General features: G+C 32.1%; 2 protein-coding genes across 7 annotated transcripts in view; both read right to left on the bottom strand.

Annotated features, from left to right (window-relative positions):
* LOC123676183 (muscarinic acetylcholine receptor gar-2) overlaps nt 1-5,555 on the bottom strand; it is a 40,164-nt gene extending 34,609 nt beyond the window's left edge. For all 4 annotated transcript variants that reach the window (XM_045611918.1, XM_045611921.1, XM_045611922.1 and 1 more), the window contains exon 1: nt 5,363-5,555. The gene's annotated coding sequence lies outside the window, so the exon portion shown is untranslated. The remainder of the gene's footprint in view (nt 1-5,362) is intronic.
* Nucleotides 5,556-11,114: 5,559 nt separating this feature from the next.
* On the bottom strand, nt 11,115-18,792 carry LOC123676182 (alpha-tocopherol transfer protein-like). 3 transcript variants are annotated; one of them, XM_045611914.1, is made up of 7 exons: nt 18,627-18,792; nt 14,495-14,632; nt 14,161-14,320; nt 12,314-12,566; nt 11,495-11,605; nt 11,338-11,440; nt 11,115-11,281 (listed from the first exon to the last, which is right to left on the bottom strand). In XM_045611914.1, exons 2-7 carry the CDS (start codon nt 14,628-14,630, stop codon nt 11,199-11,201), a joined length of 846 nt encoding a protein of 281 aa, XP_045467870.1. In that variant the 5' UTR covers nt 14,631-14,632; nt 18,627-18,792; the 3' UTR covers nt 11,115-11,198. The 3 variants fall into 3 exon arrangements, with proteins under 3 accessions (XP_045467870.1, XP_045467872.1, XP_045467871.1); XM_045611916.1 differs by lacking the exon at nt 18,627-18,792 and adding an exon at nt 18,421-18,573; XM_045611915.1 differs by lacking the exon at nt 18,627-18,792 and adding an exon at nt 18,083-18,307.
* Nucleotides 18,793-18,979: the final 187 nt, after the last annotated feature.

Below are 18,979 nucleotides of genomic sequence, written 5' to 3'. Positions count from 1 at the left end.
CTAGTATACTAAAATTCATTCAAAAGAGCTGGTAAGACAATAAAGTCCCCGCCCCCTAATAAATTTCTGGGAACTTGTAAAATCCTTGTATATTAGAAATATTCTGAAACACTTTTCAACTTACTTTGAATATACTTCATCCAAATAAAAACAAGAAATCAGTCACACAACGAACTAAAACAGATTGAAAATGCTCATTTCATTGATCTCCTACAAACCGCACTGGTACATGCGAATTATAATTGATACCAAAGATAATTAAGAAGTACCTGCGTCCAATGAAAGTAATCAAATTGGCACCCGGACGGAATATCGAAATATTTTAGCTATTATAAACAACCAAATCTGAACATTCTGGTTCCAGTGTCGATCCGTTATATACCGGAGCTCATTTAAGAGTATTTTTAGGTAATAAATTCCCTGAGCCAAATGAATTTCTGGAAACTTGAATAACCCTTGTATAATCGAAATATTCTGGCTTCCTCCAAGTGACTTTGGATATACTATATCAGTATATTATACCAGTAAGCCAGCTGATCTACCTAGCTGACAGATCCACAGAGCCAGTAGATTAATTGACCTAATATATCTGTGAACAATTTGGTTTCAGGAGAGGCTTGGATGAGCGTGATGCCTTGTGTAATCTCAATATTTTGCTGCAAAAGGATGTTTATACATTCTTCATTGCCTACGAAGAGGCGTTCGATAAAATGCAACACTCAAAACTGTTGGAATGACTGAGGAAATAATGTTTGGACAATAAGGAAATCAATAAGATCAGAAATCCCTATTAGAACTAGAAAGCAAACATCTAGATAGAATCGAATACATCGATAAAGTTGAAATTCAGAGGGGATTCAGGTATGGTTGTTTTCTCTCACCACTCCTGTTCAATTTACAGGGTGTTTCTAAATTGAATGTATAAAGGAAAATGAGAGATTACTTGGATAATCTTAAAAAAAGTCCTATAAACATGGACCCGCAAAAGCTTTGTTTTCGAGATACAGTGATAATAGGTAGGTATGAAGTCTTTTTTTTTTGGTTTTTTTATTTTCTTTGAGGATATCAATGAAAATGGGAATATTTATACATCAAATAGTGTATTGCAACTCAACGAAACTTTCATTGTGGCTATTGTCTCCCATATCTTCGCATTCTGAGATTAATATTACTTTTTTGCATACTATCATTTGCTTTTTGGAACACTGTAGAAGGTCTTCCTTTAAAGAACGCTACTTTTAATTTATATTATTCCTATAAAAGGTTTTTAAGCCATTTTATGGATGAATTCATGTTATCTGTACCTGGCACGAAAGCTATTTCGATTATACATCGAACGAGCATCGGTTACTGATAGTTTGCGTAAAAAATGATTAGGATCTCGGAATGATTCGAGAATTTATGGGAAATCGGCGTTTCGATGTGAAATAAAATCCTGTTAACAAATTTTTTCAGCTGGAAAAAAATCATTTTTCACGCTGAAATGTTGACAGGTATAATGTATTGTATTTCATCCGAGTTGCATCATCAATGTTCGAATTGATTTTTTTAATTGAGTAATATAACTTATTACGGATTCAACACCATCGATGAATGTCGATAGTTTATAATGATGTAGGTGCACATCCATGGATATCAGAATCGAACCTTAGGAATATCAATTTAACATTCAATTCAATAAAATAGAAAACTCATAAATAATATCTATTCTACCCGAAAAAATCAAAAAAATTCTTCACGAAAACCAACAATAAAATTGTTTGTATATCCATATATTTTTTCGAACAATATTATTTCTTGGATTAGGTACTTCTAGTTATTAAATTTCGAAAATTTAAAAACTTTGATAATACATCAATATTAGCTGTAAATATATTAGTTTTAACTTGAATTCTATTACTTTTTCGTTCATTTATGTACTAATTTCCAGAATAAATAGCTCAATACATATTGATTAATAATCTATCGTGTGTAGAATTGATATAAAAAAATCATTATAACCTCTGTGAAGGATTATTGAAATAACAAAAGTTAAAGACACACTCTATTACCATAAAAAATAATGAAGCATATGAGATTTCTGCTATGCTTGAAGATGATCCTTATCATCTTCAGCACTATGTTTTCATAGTGGTGCAAAAAAAATGAAGAATAAAAAACGAACAAAAAAAAACTTGAAATTTTTTTTATTTCTGAAACAGCGTACTTACATTACTTACTTCTAAAATTTAGTGACATAGATAACATTTTACAGTAGTTTCGAATTTTCATTCATTATCACACAATACTGGAATTTATCTTCACAAAAAAAAATTTATTGAAGGACTCAACTTCAATGTAACAGTGAGACCATATTAATCATAGGCCACTCGAATTGATTTTATCGTATTCCTTTAGTCATGTCAGCTGAAAATGCAAACTTCAAATCAATCATATTATGTCTGACAAAAATAAAATGACTTCGATTTCACTTCATAAATTCTGGCTTATTCGGGAAATATGAAAACTTGTTCGAAAATAATCGACTTCTCATGACATTTCGCAAGTCTTTTTGCTATTGAAGAAAATCTATAAATTTACCCTTCTGAGACTTCCGTGTTCGAAATAAGACTCAATTATTTCACCTCATTTGTCAATTGTTACGTTACAATCATTTTAATAGGAAGGTAAACCACGAAAAAGTGGGGTAAACACTGTCGTGAAGTCAGGAGCTTTTGAGTGTTCGTTATGCATGCATCAGTTGCGTCCTTGGATATACATATACAGTTCTGTCGTCTTAAGGAGTGCAATTGGTTTCGGACATAACGTTGGTAATTTCCTCATTTTTTTTGTTGATATTATACTTGAATGTTTTATGATTCTGGCAATGCTATCAACACGAAATTTTGCATGAATGTTTAAATTTTTATCCGATACATATGGAAATATCTCAACCCGATCAAAATTTCTTTTATAGTATTCTTCTTGAATTTTCTATGGTTTTGATGATGCAATCACTTCAAAATTTTGCATGGAGCTTGAAATTGCCATTTTTATTACACTCGAAATGCAACGGTTTTGTGGTCACGACAACATTGATTAGGTAAATTCTTTTCTCTAATTCTGCGGTTATTCCGTTCATCTTGTAGAACAAAATCGTGCGAGAATATATCAGAAACGCACAGTTTTCATGGTTATATTTTATTATTCTATGTTGGTACTCCGAACTTTCCGCCACGGCTTTATCTGTCAATTCATCAATTTGCCTTAAAGAAATCAGTTCTGTCAACCAACATTTTTCAATGAAAAAATCACTAATATATATTTATGGAAATATTTCATTAATTTCAATGAAAATGCAATGAATTACAGAAAATGATGTATAATACTCGTACAGAAGGCTCATTCTACCACTCGTTCATTCCAAAACTCGCCACTTCGTGGCTCGTTTTTGAATTTTGAACTCGTGGAAGAATATCAATGCCTTCTGCACTTGTATTATAAATAACTATTCTGGTTTTGTTGACGTGAATAACATGAAATTTTGTATATAGCTTCTTTTCGTTATTTCACATCTGAATGCCATATTTGATTCCCAACTGTCGTTTTGAAATTATCCAAAAAATGAAATTTTCAATAAAAATATCATTTGAGATCATTTCCCACTCAATATTTGAGAATATCAGACACTGTGAGGAATGAAATTTTCAATAAAAATATCATTTGAGATCATTTCCCACTCAATATTTGAGAATATCAGACACTGTGAGGAAATTCAAGGTGAAAGAACACTCAAAAATATTTACGTTTAACACTAAAGTGGAAATTCTGATTGAATTGGAGAAAATGAAATTATAAAACTTAAACTAAGATTGAAGTACCCAAACTTTTTCTACGGATATATAAAACGATATTGTGATCATTAAAAACTGAAAATTACTAAGATAACTCAAAATTACTACTCTGATGGAACATTCTGAATCCACTGCAAATTCGAATTATTTGATAACACTTACAATTTTACAATGATTTCAATTTTTTACGTAGGCTGCCTGATTTGAACTCAAGGTTATTCGTTCCAAGCTGCGATAAAATTTTCAATTTTTCCAAAACTAAATATGGTAACTTGCATTGAAGATTTATTATTAGTTCAATTGCAGCATGACATATTTTCAATTACATGATTTTGTATCGTACTGCTGTAAGGTTTTTATGATATTCATCGATTTCGGGCTTCATTTTTCGTAGATAAATTTTTTTTATCATGGAAATATTGTTGTAATAGATTTCGAGCGGAATTTCATACGATGTATAGGGTGTCCCAAATACGTCTTCTAGTGAGGGGATCCCAGAATCCCTTTGAGCTAGAAAAAATTAAGGGTACATTTTCAGGCTCGATTCTTGAGAGAATTAATTTGATGGAAATTGCAACCTCATATGTTCAACTGGTCTCAAGCTATAAGAGAAAATTGGAAAATGGCTTAAAATGAAGTTGTTATAACTTCTTTAGTACTCAATATAAATTATCTGAAGTTCACTCATAGATGAGATGGTTGATTTGCCGTGTGAAACTGAAGCTTCTGATGATTTTGATGATTTGATAAGAAGTTTTTATATTATTTTATAATTATTATATATTTTTGGGAAAGGAAAAAAAAAGTGATTTCATTTATTACAGAAATGTTCATGATTTACATTTGAAAAAAACACAAGTTTGTATTATAACTCAAAAACTAATTATAATAAAAAAGAAATGATTGCACCAATGATTCTACTGTAAAAGTTCTTGTAGAAAGTTTTTGTCACATGTTTATAGGACCAGTAAGAAAAGTTATGAGAAACTTTTCATTTCACATTCATTTGAAAATTAAATTTGTTACACCCGATACAGCACACAAACTTTGGATAATTGAAAGAAGAAGATCAGTTAGAAGATATATTTTTACTCTTCCTAAAATATTCACTGTTGAAATGTACAAAAATTTAATGAATGAACATAACATTTTTGGAATCAGTTATACCATATGAATCGGTTGTTGATTATTAACAATTGGCTTTTGGTAACTTTTTATGTAACAAATGAATCTCGCTTTTTTGGAATTAGTTGCTAGGTGAATCGATTGATTTTAAAAAAATTATTGTTGATTATTGTGAACTAATTTTTGAAAGTGTTTTTTATTTATTATTTTGAATAAATCATAATTTTTTTTTTATAAATGAATTATAAATTTGCTTATTATTATGAATAAAATTCACTTCCAGCAAAAGTTACTTTCAAGAAATATCTCAAAATTTTTTGATATATCCACGAAAATATTCTTGAACTCTGAATTCAATTCATTCCCAACATAATAAGCTAAAACTTTTATCTTTATTAACTCACCTGTTGAATGAAAACAATTCACCCAATAACCTGGTTTCAATACGCCATCCCCAATACCGTAAAGTCCATCGAAACAAACTATATCTTCAACCCTTCCAGCGATCACTTCCGTTTCCAATATTTTTCCCAATCTCCGTTCACCGAAGATTACCGGAAAATGCGGCTTGGAAAAGCGACCGTTGAATGGAACTGTGCGACACCATCGCGTCTCATCTGGGTTTAACAATTTCAAATATTCACGTTGTTGGCCGCGCGTGCGCAAAACACAGGGCTAAGAATCAAGGGGAGGTTGTTAATGCAGTACTCAAACTCAATAGGATGGTAAAAAGGAACTTGCACGGAAAATGTAATATTCAGGAATCGATATTCCTATGGGAAATGAAACGACTTCACATGAAACCAACTTAAAGGTGAACTTTTATTTACCAACATTCTAGGTCCAAATCACGCACATTCATATTCGATATGTGGTGTCGATATATTAGAACCAAAAGATGGGTAATATTTTTTTAACGAAACAACGCTAAAACATATTCATAAGAAGTCCTGGCTTCGTCTTTTGAGGGAAAGCGAAGTGAAAAAAGCTATAGTTTTTCATCTTATTTACCTTCGAATCTCAAGGTAATAGCATTCGAACTGATCTCATTGATTTAGTCATCCTTTCTCACAGTATTTTTCAACATTTGCGTAACTATAGTTACCCCCCACCTTTGAAAAAGCAAAATCTTTAAATTTTTTATGAATTGTTTTTTGTTGTTTATGTCCCCGATAACCCCCTCCTCGTTACGCCTATGTTTCTCAACTCAATTGAAAATGTAATAATAAATAAACGGTGACCCGATTAGTACCTTCTAAAGTGAGCTTCCCCAAAATTCTCTTCTGCAACAATGTTTCAAATTTTGAACAAAAATTTAATTGATTGCTAAAACAATTTTAGCATTTTTGAGCGCTATTTTATCCAGCTGATCGTTGAATAAAGTTTGTAAAATGCACAATGTCTGTAGTTTTCGAATTTTGGGTCGGAAATGATCTTGAATGATAAAGTTAGAGTCGTCCGGCCTAAAATTCGATTATACAGGATAATTTATCGAGGTGAATCAAAAATTGGTATGTATTTTATAATAATAAAACTGAAAATAGTGCCACTAAAATTTAAGTCTAAAATTAATCTTCAAAAATTTCATATTTGTTTAATACCCTCTAGGATAATTATTTATATATAATTTTCCACATTCGTATACATCGACGCCTATGGTTTTCGCGCAATTTGGAGTTCAATTAAATTCTTTCAAATTATTTTTCAATTTACAACTTTTCTATTCCAATCGATTTGATGCGATTAAAACTGACGTAATTCACTTGAGCAGCGATGAATGAGAAAGTTTTACACTGTAATCAGACTTTGCTTTATCTGCCATTCATTTACAGATTCGAACAATTTGTATCTCTATTTGATTTATGAGAAATGTTACCGAGACATCAATATGGTTATCAAACAATCAAACGGAGTCCTTGAATATTGTAACATAATTTGTGTCGCAAAATAAAATAATAGGTGCAGAAAATGATGTGAAATATGCAATTTTTCAATTAATTTCATTTTCACATTCAAATCTCTTGTCAACATAACCCTAATTTTCTCTTTACTCAGAAAACTATCTACAACTGAATTTTAGAAGAATGTGTTAGAGACTTTAAATTTTCAAAGTAGCTAGGTACAGGGCCCGAATATATCGGTTATATTTGTTAAAGGGCGAAATCCTTTCAATAGTTTCGGAGTTATATCTTTGTGAATATATGGAATTTCATTTTCTTCATAATTGATGAAATGTCCAACCAATCCAACTGAAATTTAAAAATTAGTTGCAAAATAGCAGACCATGTTTATGCAGTATTTGTCTCAGAACTGCACTTCATCAGTTCACAGATCATTTCGTTTTAAATTGTTTAGATATACATCATTTTTGTTTCAAAAATGCTTCCCGTAAAACCAGCGGAACCTAAAAATACCTCAATACAAAATTTGGCTTTGTTGACGTTGAACTTTTTTCAATTGTAATAATTATTAACTCTTAGCTTAGAAGTGAGAAGAACCCCATTCAACATATTGAAAGAGGAATTAACGTGGTAGAAAAATAAAAAGAAAAATAATTATGCAATTCGTTTTTTTTTAGCATTGATTCACTCGAAAACTATCGCTTTTAGGACAAAATGAAGGATACCTAAAAAATTCAAAAGCAAATGATCTGTTGACAGGTGCTAATATTGCTCCAATATCTATCGAAATGTTGTGAGACAAATTCTGCAAAAGATTGGAGATTGAATCCCCTCACAGGGGGGTTGAAAAAAATTGGTTATAAGTGTTTCAACAAGATTATCATTTCTATCAAATTTTATTTCGATCAGTTCATGAGAAAAAGAATCGAAATTTCCGAATTGATCTATGCTTCAAAGAGAGCTATACCTTGCTCGACAAATGAAAATTCGAAAAAATGTATATGCCGAACTATCTATAGTTTTGGCTAAGGAATCCGATCACAAAGTAGATATATCTCTTTATTGAATTGATAGTATTTTGTTTGTTGGCCAAATTGTTAAATGTTAATCTGTTTTCATGTCATAAACCAAGTTTCTTCTTCAGATGAAGCTTCAGTACTTTTCTCATTTCTTATCCAGTTTTATCGTTGAAATCATCTCCTCAAAATTTTGAAATTATGTACAATTGTGCTGAATCCTTATTCTCCTTTCCCTTCGAAAAAGCTCCCGAAAGGGTTGTAGGTAAATAGATATATCGTAAAAATTTCATTGAATAAGAAAGATCGAACTAATATTCTCTCGCCACTAAAAAGGAATATATAAATGCCTGATATCTGACGAAATCTGGGAATTCAAAAGATCGTCATTATACCAAATAAAAATTCATAGAATTCGTTCTCTCCTCCCTCGGGGGTTATCCTAGAAAAGATACTCTTAAATATGCAGAAGGCAGCAAGAAACTTCATGTATGGAAAACGAGAAGAGTCCTGTAGCTATTCATACCATCTCGCACAAAGCCCTGCAATTTAGCCGTGTTGAATGCGACACGACAGGGGAGGGCCCTGATCTCCATACTGACATTGTCCCCACCTTTAATCAAGGTGTCAACGAAAGCGACCTCTCACTCTTCAAATACTTCCAGATAGAATATTCGAAATACCCAACCGCCATTTCGTATCTATGCGAAATAAAATAACACATTTCCATTTTTCAATATTGGAAAACGGTGGATACAATATTAATTTCGAGGATAGAAAAAAACAAAAAAGACCCAACGAATTATCGACCCACAAGCCTATTATCAGCAATAAGTAAAGTGGTAGAGAAATTAATCCACAGACTGACAGATTTCGTAGAAGAAAAGAAAATGATTCCAGATCACCAGTTTGGGTTTCGTAAAGATCATTCAACGATTCATCAACTGGTACGACTAATGGAAAATATTGAGGAGCAAATGAACCTCTCTACAGATACCGGTGCAATTTTTTTGGATATAGAAAAGGCATTTCATATAATGTGGCATCGGATTCTGATATACAAAATGAAGTTGATGAAATTTCCAATCAAACTTACGAGATTGATACAATCGTACCTGGCAAATAGAAAATTTAGGGTGAATATCGATAGTACCAGGTCAACGTTTAAAGAAATAAAAGCCGGAGTTCCCCAAGGATCGGTGATAGGACCGCTGCTGTTCAACTTATACATGGCAAGAAACGGAGATTCAAAGTGAATACATCGAAAACAGTTGCAATCTAGTTCGGAGGAACAACAGTGAAGAAAGAGAAAGCAGGAAACGTCGAAATAGAAAAACAGACGATAGAATGGAAAAAGGAAGCAAAATATCTGGGATTAATAGGTACTGGATGAAAGAATGAATTTCAACAAACAGATAGAAGAAAACAGAAAAAACCACTTTCAAAGATCTAAATAGAAGAAAAAAAGTGACAAGAAGTAGGGAGGAAAGTCTCCCGATCAGACAACAGTAGAAAATAGGAGAAATCAAATTAGAGGCGTAGGGAATGTAAATTCCGTACCTTGATCTGAGGTTTCTCAATATTCCTACCTACTTTAGATCAGACCAGAACTACAAATTTTACACTATTCATGGTTTATTATTTCCTCCTATCTCATGTATAGGTTTCCAGTAAGAAGTTTCATTTTGATATTAAAAAAAACAAGTACGTATACAGGGTTGTCCAGATTTTAGTTCAATAACTTTGACTTCGTATTGAACAACTTTTTTCATGATAAAAGTTCATATAAACATAACAGGCCAATTGAGATATCCCCGGTCTACCATAGTAAAACACATTTTTTTTAGCAAAATTCGATTTTATTATTCAACATAGTTGCCTTCGAGGGCGATACATCGATTATAGCGATTCCATTTTTGTAGTACGATTTGTCTTGCGCTTCAAAGTGAGCCTAAGTTTTGGCGATTACTTCTTCATTGGCGCTAAATTTCTTTCTAGCGAGCATTCTTTTGAGGTCTGAGAACAGGAAAAGGTCGCTGGGGGCAAGATCGGGCGAATACGGTGGATGCAAAAGCAATTCGAAGACCAATTCATGCAATTTTGCCATTGTTTTCATTGATTTGTGACACGGCGCATTATCTTGAAGAAACAGCATCTTATTTCTCTTCAAATTGGGCCGTTTTTTAACGATTTCATCCTTCAAACGATCCAACAACGCTATATAATAATCGCTGTTGATGGTCTGGCCCTTTTGGAGGTAATCAATGAATATTGTACCTCGCGCTTCCCTGAATACTGATGCCATAACCTTGCCAGGTGACTGTTCTGTTTTTCCTCGCTTTGGATTCGGTTCATCGTGTGCAGTCCACTCAGCGGACTGTCGATTGGACTCCGGAGTGAAATTATGGAGCCATGTTTCATCCATTCTCACATATCGACGCAAAAATTCAGGATTATTGCTCTTAAACAGCATCAAACACTGCTCAGAATCATTAACACGTTGTTGCTTTTGATCGAGTGTGAGCTTGCGCGGCACCCATTTTGCATACAGCTTTCTCATGTACAAATATTCGTGAATGAGATCAGATATCAGATGATATCTTCAAAATATCTGCTATCTCGATCAACTTCACTTTACGGTCATTCAAAATTATTTTGTGAACTGCGTTCACCGTCTTCGGTGGTCATTTCACCACGTTTAGAATTAGCATACCAATCAATGATGGTTGATTTTCCTGGTGTAGACCCCGGAAACTCTTCATCAAGCCAAGATTTTGTTTCAACTGTATATTTTCTCTTCAAAAAGCAATTTTTTATCAGTACACGAAATTCTTTTTTTTTTCATCTTTTTTCAAATAACAAAAGTAGCTACACTCACAACGCAATATCTCAGAAACTAAAGGTCGGACTGCTGTCAAATTTTGACACGTATCGTTTGAAGGTTGGTAGTAACTAAAAATCATATGGATTCAATATTAGCACCGCCATCTGTGCATCATATCATATAGTTTCATATCATATATCATCGACCTAATATATCCTAACCAACTTCATTTTCTGAATAAGGGGTGTTGGAAAAAAAAATCAATTTTTCACTTATAACTCTAGTATTATTACATTCATTGTTTCAATTTTTTGGTATTGAAACAGAGTTTTTTGAAAGCCCAAAGATTCATTATTGGAATTATAAAAATGGATGATGAAACTATTGATTCCGGAAAATAAAAAACCAACTTGAATTTATCCTTCTCATTTTTAATAAAAATATCTTCTACAAAATTATTCATAATAATTATCCTACAGTAATTCGGTAAGTAATCGATTCATTTCTTCTTCATTTTTTCATTCACTTTTTCTAATTCATCAAACCTGCTCTGAAATTCGAGGAACTTCCCTCTCAGTAAATCTGTGAATGGTAAGCATTAAAATATATATCACTCCCATTTATTTTCTTGAACTCACCACTTAGATCATCCAAAGGAGCCCCAACTCCACCAAACTCTTTGGGTAATATATCCTTAGACACAAAATTCGCTACATCTTCGCAATTTTCATGAACGTGTATCTACAAGAATAAAATAGAGGAATACACAATGCCAAACAGAATTTCTATACACACCCTTTTGAATATTTTAGGATTCAGTACATTTTTTATGATAGCTATCAATGTATTCATATAACCTGGAGAATTGACGAAATGGATTGCTTTAATGGAAACTGGAAAGGCCTCCTGGAAAGAAATAAAGACATTCATTAAAGAAATATCGATATTGGAGGCAATTGATGGTTATATAGATTGATTGGGTTACCCCAACAGTTGAGTAGCGGTTTAATATTCACAAGAAGGTCATTATTTTTTCATAGCCAATTATTGTTATCCTACAAAGAAATATTTCAATGTTTTGTATTCCGACAATCCTCAGAAGCTCAGAGCTTGCACGAATTAAAGAAACGGTAGGTATTGCTATTGTGCTTTAACTCAACTGTTATTTACGATCGCTCAAACCTTTTTTTATGTTTTCTGAAAAGCGTTCTTAACCTTCAATATCTCTATCTAGACTTCACTCAATCTCTAGAAATTTTGACACGCATTTTTGGAAGCAAAAAAAAGTAGTACTATGGCACTGGCGGTGCCATCTGTGAGCCAGGCTCGAAACTTATTGAGTGATGTGGTAATGTTAAGAGCTTTTATGTGATTCATCAACTGTCTATTTACGCAAATATACTGCTCTTCAAAAGTTAAGGAAACATTTGATATAAAAATTAACTCTTTTGAAATAATTGTTTTAAGTAGAATAGTAAATAACAAAAACTATCTATGTGTTTATGTACTTAGTTACATACATAGATTTCAAAACATAATAATAAGTGTGTTGTTCGAAAAATTCAGAGTTCCCTAACTTTTGAATGAACAAAATGATTTTTTCAATTTTTTCACCTGGATCACTTTGGCGAGTTTTCTGAGGGTTCCAACTCCGAAATAGTAAAGATGACTGAACGAGGTCCCTTTTAGATCACATACATAAATATCACCAAGCGAGTAAACATCGTGCACCAGTTTCAACTCTGCAATATTAACAACAAATCCACAAAAATCATTTGGAATGAAACTCTTAGGATTCACATCGATTAGTCTGAAGAAATTCACAGTATAAAGCTCTGGTGTAAGTTTCGGTGAGAAAACGAAATGCCTGCAAAAATCTGTCTGTGAAAAATTTCCAAGAGAACTTCAGCGATATAGTGATGGTATCATAAGTTGGTCCAAATTCAATGTCAATTGATAGGATCTTCAGAAATATTTGATGAAAAAGGTTGGCACAATTTTCGCAAAAAAAAAACATTGAAAATTTAACACTATTCATCTTTTTTTCGTTAAAAGCTAATTATCCTAACAGTCGACAAAAATTTAATAAAATGATCAATGTAGAAAAATTTCAATGATTAGCGGGATTTGAACCCGGGGTCAATAATTCCGAAATCCCAATGAACTTTTTAAAAATTCATACCTCTTGAACAATAAGTGCTAAGACTTTACGGTAAAATATATTGTAAAACGTGCCATCATAGCCATGAATAATTCCAATTTAATGATTTAATATCAGCAATTAGTTTTTCAAATTTTTTTACATGAATTTTGCTTCGATGATTCATGTATCGTATGGAAGATCAACTGGTTCTTCTAATTGTTTTATTATTGAAAATAATAAACCAAAAACTGATGAAAATAAAATAATAATGAAAATCACATAATAGATGAAAATGTACAGGAACATTTTTGGAGATTATAGAAAAGCCTTAAAGCAATACAAGACGTTGATAAAATATAGAATATACCTGCTGTACGGTACATACTTTTGAAATTATCAAAACTTTTTCTTCAGGAATATTAAATAATAAGTTTTCATTCGAGAAGAATTTATATCACAAATTATAATCCAAAAATGCGTGAGAAATTGAAAATTTCAGAAAATCATTATATTCTACAAAAAATTCAAATTCAATAATAATTTTATATCATAATAATAACACCAAAATAGTAGAAGTTATGATGGTTCCATGAAAATTGGTAATTTTCAATTTTCGGTCATATGAACAAAAACATTTGATCAGAATAGAGCTTGGAATTGTGCCATCCCGTTTAATCTGAGTCTACTAGTAACAAAGATTATAAGAAATCGAATTTAAACCATCCTGATCATGTACTGATTCAGTTCTCCTAAATAATAAAAAAATTTCACCTGATCAAATGAATTATTTTTCATTATTATTTTTTTAAGGTAAATAAATAATAAATAAATACTAACTACTTCCCATGCCTATGATTGAAAAAACTTCAATGCTATAATCAGCATTATTTCTTATGTTATGTATAAAGTACATTTCATTAAACGATTTTTTTAGGCTACCTTGAACCTGAATTATGTCTGAGATTTTTCTTCAACTTTTTTTATCATTACGCATTTACTAGTACACGTGTTATTGGTATCGACCTTTCAGTTACAAATTGAGCAACAAATACTATTATTTTATGGATTGAATTTTCGAATTTTCCACTCAATTAGTTGCAGGAAATTCACATCATAAAACAGTGAACGATTTTATACTGCGGGTTCCTGGTGCCATAAAATCTTGATCAAGAGAATAAGTGCAATCCAATAAAAATTGATTATCCATTCTTTTTATTCACAAATAAAGAAAAATGTAATATAAAATGACTTTGTTTTGATAATGTAGTTGATATGTAGCTCTCTTTTGAGAGCTTTATATAAATCTAGAAATACTCACGAAACATTCATGACTTGCTTCATATGATTTTCTCTTGGATGTTTTTCTTCGAAAAACTCTGGTATTTGTGATCTGATTTTATAGTACATTGCGATTCTCTTCTGAGTTACATCAACTTTGAATTTGTTCCGTATAAGAAACATTTCTATTATATTTTTTTCTGAAAATATAATCAATTTTATTTTATAGTCCTCATTTATATCTACACTGACACGAAGTTGTAGAGCAATCTGTTCGGTGAACGAGCACACAAAAAATAAAATGAATAATAAAACATAAGCTATGCTCCCAAATATTTTCCATCGGAATATTTTATTTCATTCATGAAACTTACTCAATTTTTCTGGGAAATTTTTTCCTTCGATCCATTCCTCAATTAATGATATTTTTTTATCTGCCTCATCTTCATTTGTTCCTAGACATTCTAAGGCTTTTATCCGTTGATTCGTTTCAGAACTATTCTCTTCCATTTCTGAAAACCAAGACCAATCTTCAATATTTTCATATTAGTTGAATTTCATTTCGAATCTCAAAATATGAATCACACTTTCGAGCAACCATACAATTCAAGGCTTTTTAGTATTAGGTGTAGTACAAATAAATCCATTATTTTTCCAAAAATAGCTTTAGGTATCTCGTTGGCCGATCGGATTCTAGTAAATGGAGTTAGAACTACAAAAACTTTCCTGACAGTTTTGTGATTGGTTGACTAAGTTTAATTCGAGCGCGCGCCAAAGATGGACACTTGCAAAGAGAAAATCGGCTATATTTTCAGTTTTTCTTCGATGATGGCAAAAATGCATACGGCTAAAAATGTGAATAGTGTTTATGGTCCTAATAATTTAACAGCCAATCACGCGCCATTCTGGTTTCGTCGATTTCGTTCCGATAATTTCGATGTCAAAGATGCACCACGCACTGGATGACAATTGTCGAAAATGTCAATAAAATCATGGGCATTGTCTAGCCCGACCATCGCTTCATGTAAGTACCGTTTCGATTGCCCAAGAGCTAAAGATTGGACAAAAAGCTCAATGTATGGGTACCACACGAGTAAACGCAAAACATTTCATGGGTCGAATTTCCATCTGCGAATCGCTGCTGAATTGCAAAAAAATCGACCCATTTTTGAGGCGGTTGGTGTCTGGTGATGAAAAGTGGATCACTCACGACTGCGTCAAGTGAAAACGGCAGTGGTGGAAACGCGGTGAGCCGGCGGAAACGGTGGCCAAGCTAGGATTGAATGCTAGGAAGGTTATGGTGAATGTTTGGTGGAGCTGGCCGGGAATTATCTACTATGAGCTGTTCCCCTATGGCACAACTGTTTACTCGGAACTGTACTGTCAACAATTGGACCGTCTGAAGAGAGCAATCGCCCAGAAGCGACCAGCTTTGGCCAATAGGAGAAGAATTGTGTTCCATCAGGACAAAGCCAAATCACACATCGATAGTGACTCGCCAGAAGTTTCGAGAGCTTGGCTGGAAGGTTCTTATGCACTCACCTTATAGTTCGGACCTGGCAACAAATGAATACAATATGTTCCAGTCCAAGGCAAACCATTTTGCTGGTGAACAATTCGCTTCAACAGAGACTTGTGAAAATAGACTGTCTTGATTTTTGCCAAGAGGAAAGAGAGCTTCTATGACAGAGGCAGAATGGTATTTCTTTCAAAAAAGCAACAAGTTATCGAACGAAACGCCGCAGATTTGATCCTAAGTTTTTAATGCAATAATAATGGATTTCTTCTTACTACACCTCAGAAAAATATTACCTTATGCAGATTTATTATGGTACATAATAATTCACCGATTTTGTTTGTAAAGACAGCTTTCAGTAAAAGATGCACTTTGTTTTTCATTAACTTTTTTTAAAGTCGAGTGAATCTGCACATCAACATATTGTTTTGTTGATAATTCATCCTCTAGACATTCTAAATATAGTAATCAGCTGAACTGAAATTGAGAGTGAGATTATCGTCATTCAAGGTTAGAAAGCCGTCAGTATCGAAACGCTTCTGCTGTACAATATTTTTTACGGATCGAATAATGACCTTCACCGCACAATCGACTTGCTTTAATTTCATGATCAATAATTCCGAATTCACGCTAGTGTGGAACATTTTCTCATCTTTCTTATCGTTACCAATTATGGAGATGTTTGTGATGGAAGAGTTTCAAAGCTAAGATATTGATACCATAACTATATTTTTTTGAAAATCACACGGTTTTACAACTGACACATTTTTTATTGATATTTTCAACATTTTCCAAGTTAATTTCAGTGGAAGAATGTAGTGTTATAGAAATTACTAATTTTTTTTTGTGATATTGTTGATATTTAAGGGTTTATATCTAATAGTTTATGTTCATTATCAACTTCTTTTTTCTGTGAATTCTGGTAATTGGATTATCCCTATTAGGTTACCAGTTTATTTCAAATAAATAAATGAAAAGATGAATTCATTTACTATGTTGCATTATCATTTCGATATCCGCACTCAAGTTGATAATGTAACCTAATTATCTTTCCTTTTTGACTATGAGATTAACGATAAAGTGCTGACTTCACTCATTTAGTAGTATTTATTCAAAATATTCAGATATTGCTAAATTAACTGTCAATCAATCATAATTATTGATTTAGAGATATGTAATGAATTTATAGTAGAAAAAAAAAACTATTCTTTGAGTCATGAAAAATTGATCTTCTATTTCATATATCTTCTTTTGAATTGACGCTTTGAATGAGTCTCTACATATGGCTTTAGTTCAAAATACATATTCTGACAATATATGGGGCACTATTAGCACCTGTGCAACGTGTATCGGATATTCGAAAGACCCATAGTAATAAACATAGATAGAGGGAGTATACGCAATTTTACTTGTCCTCAACATGGTTAGATTACGTTGTCGGATTGTGATATATTTTCAAATCCACAATTTTACTATGTCGTTATGAATGTATATTATATTGGATGAAATATGTTTATTTGAGTGATTCCCGATTCAATATGCAAATGTGAATATTTGGACTCCGATATTTTTTCTAATTGTCGAATTCATAATAAGCAGAATATTCATTATTTTCCGTATCTACCTGCTGAAATCCAAGATTTGGAAACTTTTGCTCTCCTAGTGTCATCCGTTGTTTCGCGTCGTTTGGCGCGCTTGATGTTTGTTTTCTAAATTTCTGATATGTTTAGGTATTTATTTCAATAAATCTTTGAGTTGATATGAAACTTTGATTCACTGTGGGACATAAGAAGTGCGTTCTTTGTGGAGAAACTCGCGAATTGAGTGAAATAACGGGTTATCACTGACATGTTTTCATTTCCGCGCGCTTCATGTCAAATTTGATAGTTCAAGTTGGGGACAAAATTTGCTTACTGAAAATGACATATGCTCCCTCTATCTATGTTTATTACTCCTAGTATACCGAATTTCATCAAAATAAGGACTAATGGAATGCAAAATATTCAGTTCCCAAGAATTTCATCTTCATGATGAGCAATGCTTCATGATCATGCAATTGCATTTTTCCAAACAAAATAAACATAATAACAAGTATGTACTCAGACGTTCTAGTACCATTATTCATTATCCATATCAATAATTGTGATGATAAAGAACTTGAATATATGTTTATACAAGTTCTTCATTCTATATGACCCTATTGTCAATTATTTTACTTATATGTCGACAATGGAAAACTCTTTTACGCCTTGCCCTTGAATTTCGTTTATATAGCAACAAAAGACTGACTAAGTATATTTCAAATTGATTGATATAAAACTTCCTTAATTATCTTTCTGTATAATTGATGCAAACTGATCATTTTAGATTATTCTTGAGCAAGAAGTTAGGTATATTTGAAATCATTGCAGATTGTATGTGAAAGTTCAAGGTTTGAAAGACTTACGTATATTTCTTGAAAACCTTCGATTGAATAAATATCATTATTTTCTCTCGCAGGTACATTTAATCAATTCAATTTAGAAGCTACCTTCAACGTACTTTAATTCGATTTCATTGTTTTTATTATACGAACATTGTGAACATGATTTTTATCGGAGCCTCTTCATAAACCTTTTTTGAACTACGGATTACTGATGCACTTGTTATTAGTGTTGACTTTTTAGTGACATATGTGACAATAACAACATATTTCCATGATACCTTCATTTATTTTTCAATTTTCCTACTGACAATAGAATCATAAAAGAAAATCTATTCACAAAAAACAAAACGGAATTTTACCACTCAATAAAACCTATACTGGCACCAGAATCAAGATCAAAAAACAGAATAAATATCACTATTCACTACACAATTAAGATTTAAAATGTTATATGTATTTCAACAATTAATCATTTTAAATTCCTATGGACACCACGCTAAAAATAAATACACAGTATATTCTCGAGGAAAAAAATATTTATCCAAATAAAATTCATCAAACTCACTGATGATAAGGTTATATCCTGTTCGAATCCACTTGTACTTTCAATTATCACTATCAGATGTGTTCTGGTGATATGAATTGCAGCATTATATTGAAAACATTCTAACTGGTAGTAAACATAACCACTGAGCGAAACTGTAATACGAGATTTTTTATTTTAAACTATCCCCACTTCTTTCAAGTTCAAGTTTAACCTATGTATTTGCGATATAGATTCAGAATAAAAATTCAACTGTGACGAATTGTTTCGTCATTCGCTTGGTAAACTCAGCTACATCTTGAGCTCCGATTAACCTTGATGTGAAGAATTTATAAGAAACCGTGAAAACAGAATACAGAAAATTGTTGAAACAA

This window comes from Harmonia axyridis, chromosome 3 (assembly GCF_914767665.1).
Source record: "Harmonia axyridis chromosome 3, icHarAxyr1.1, whole genome shotgun sequence".
In the NCBI taxonomy this organism is placed as follows: domain Eukaryota; kingdom Metazoa; phylum Arthropoda; class Insecta; order Coleoptera; family Coccinellidae; genus Harmonia; species Harmonia axyridis.
Note: the sequence above shows the minus strand (reverse complement) of the source record. Positions and strands in the feature narration are given on the sequence as shown.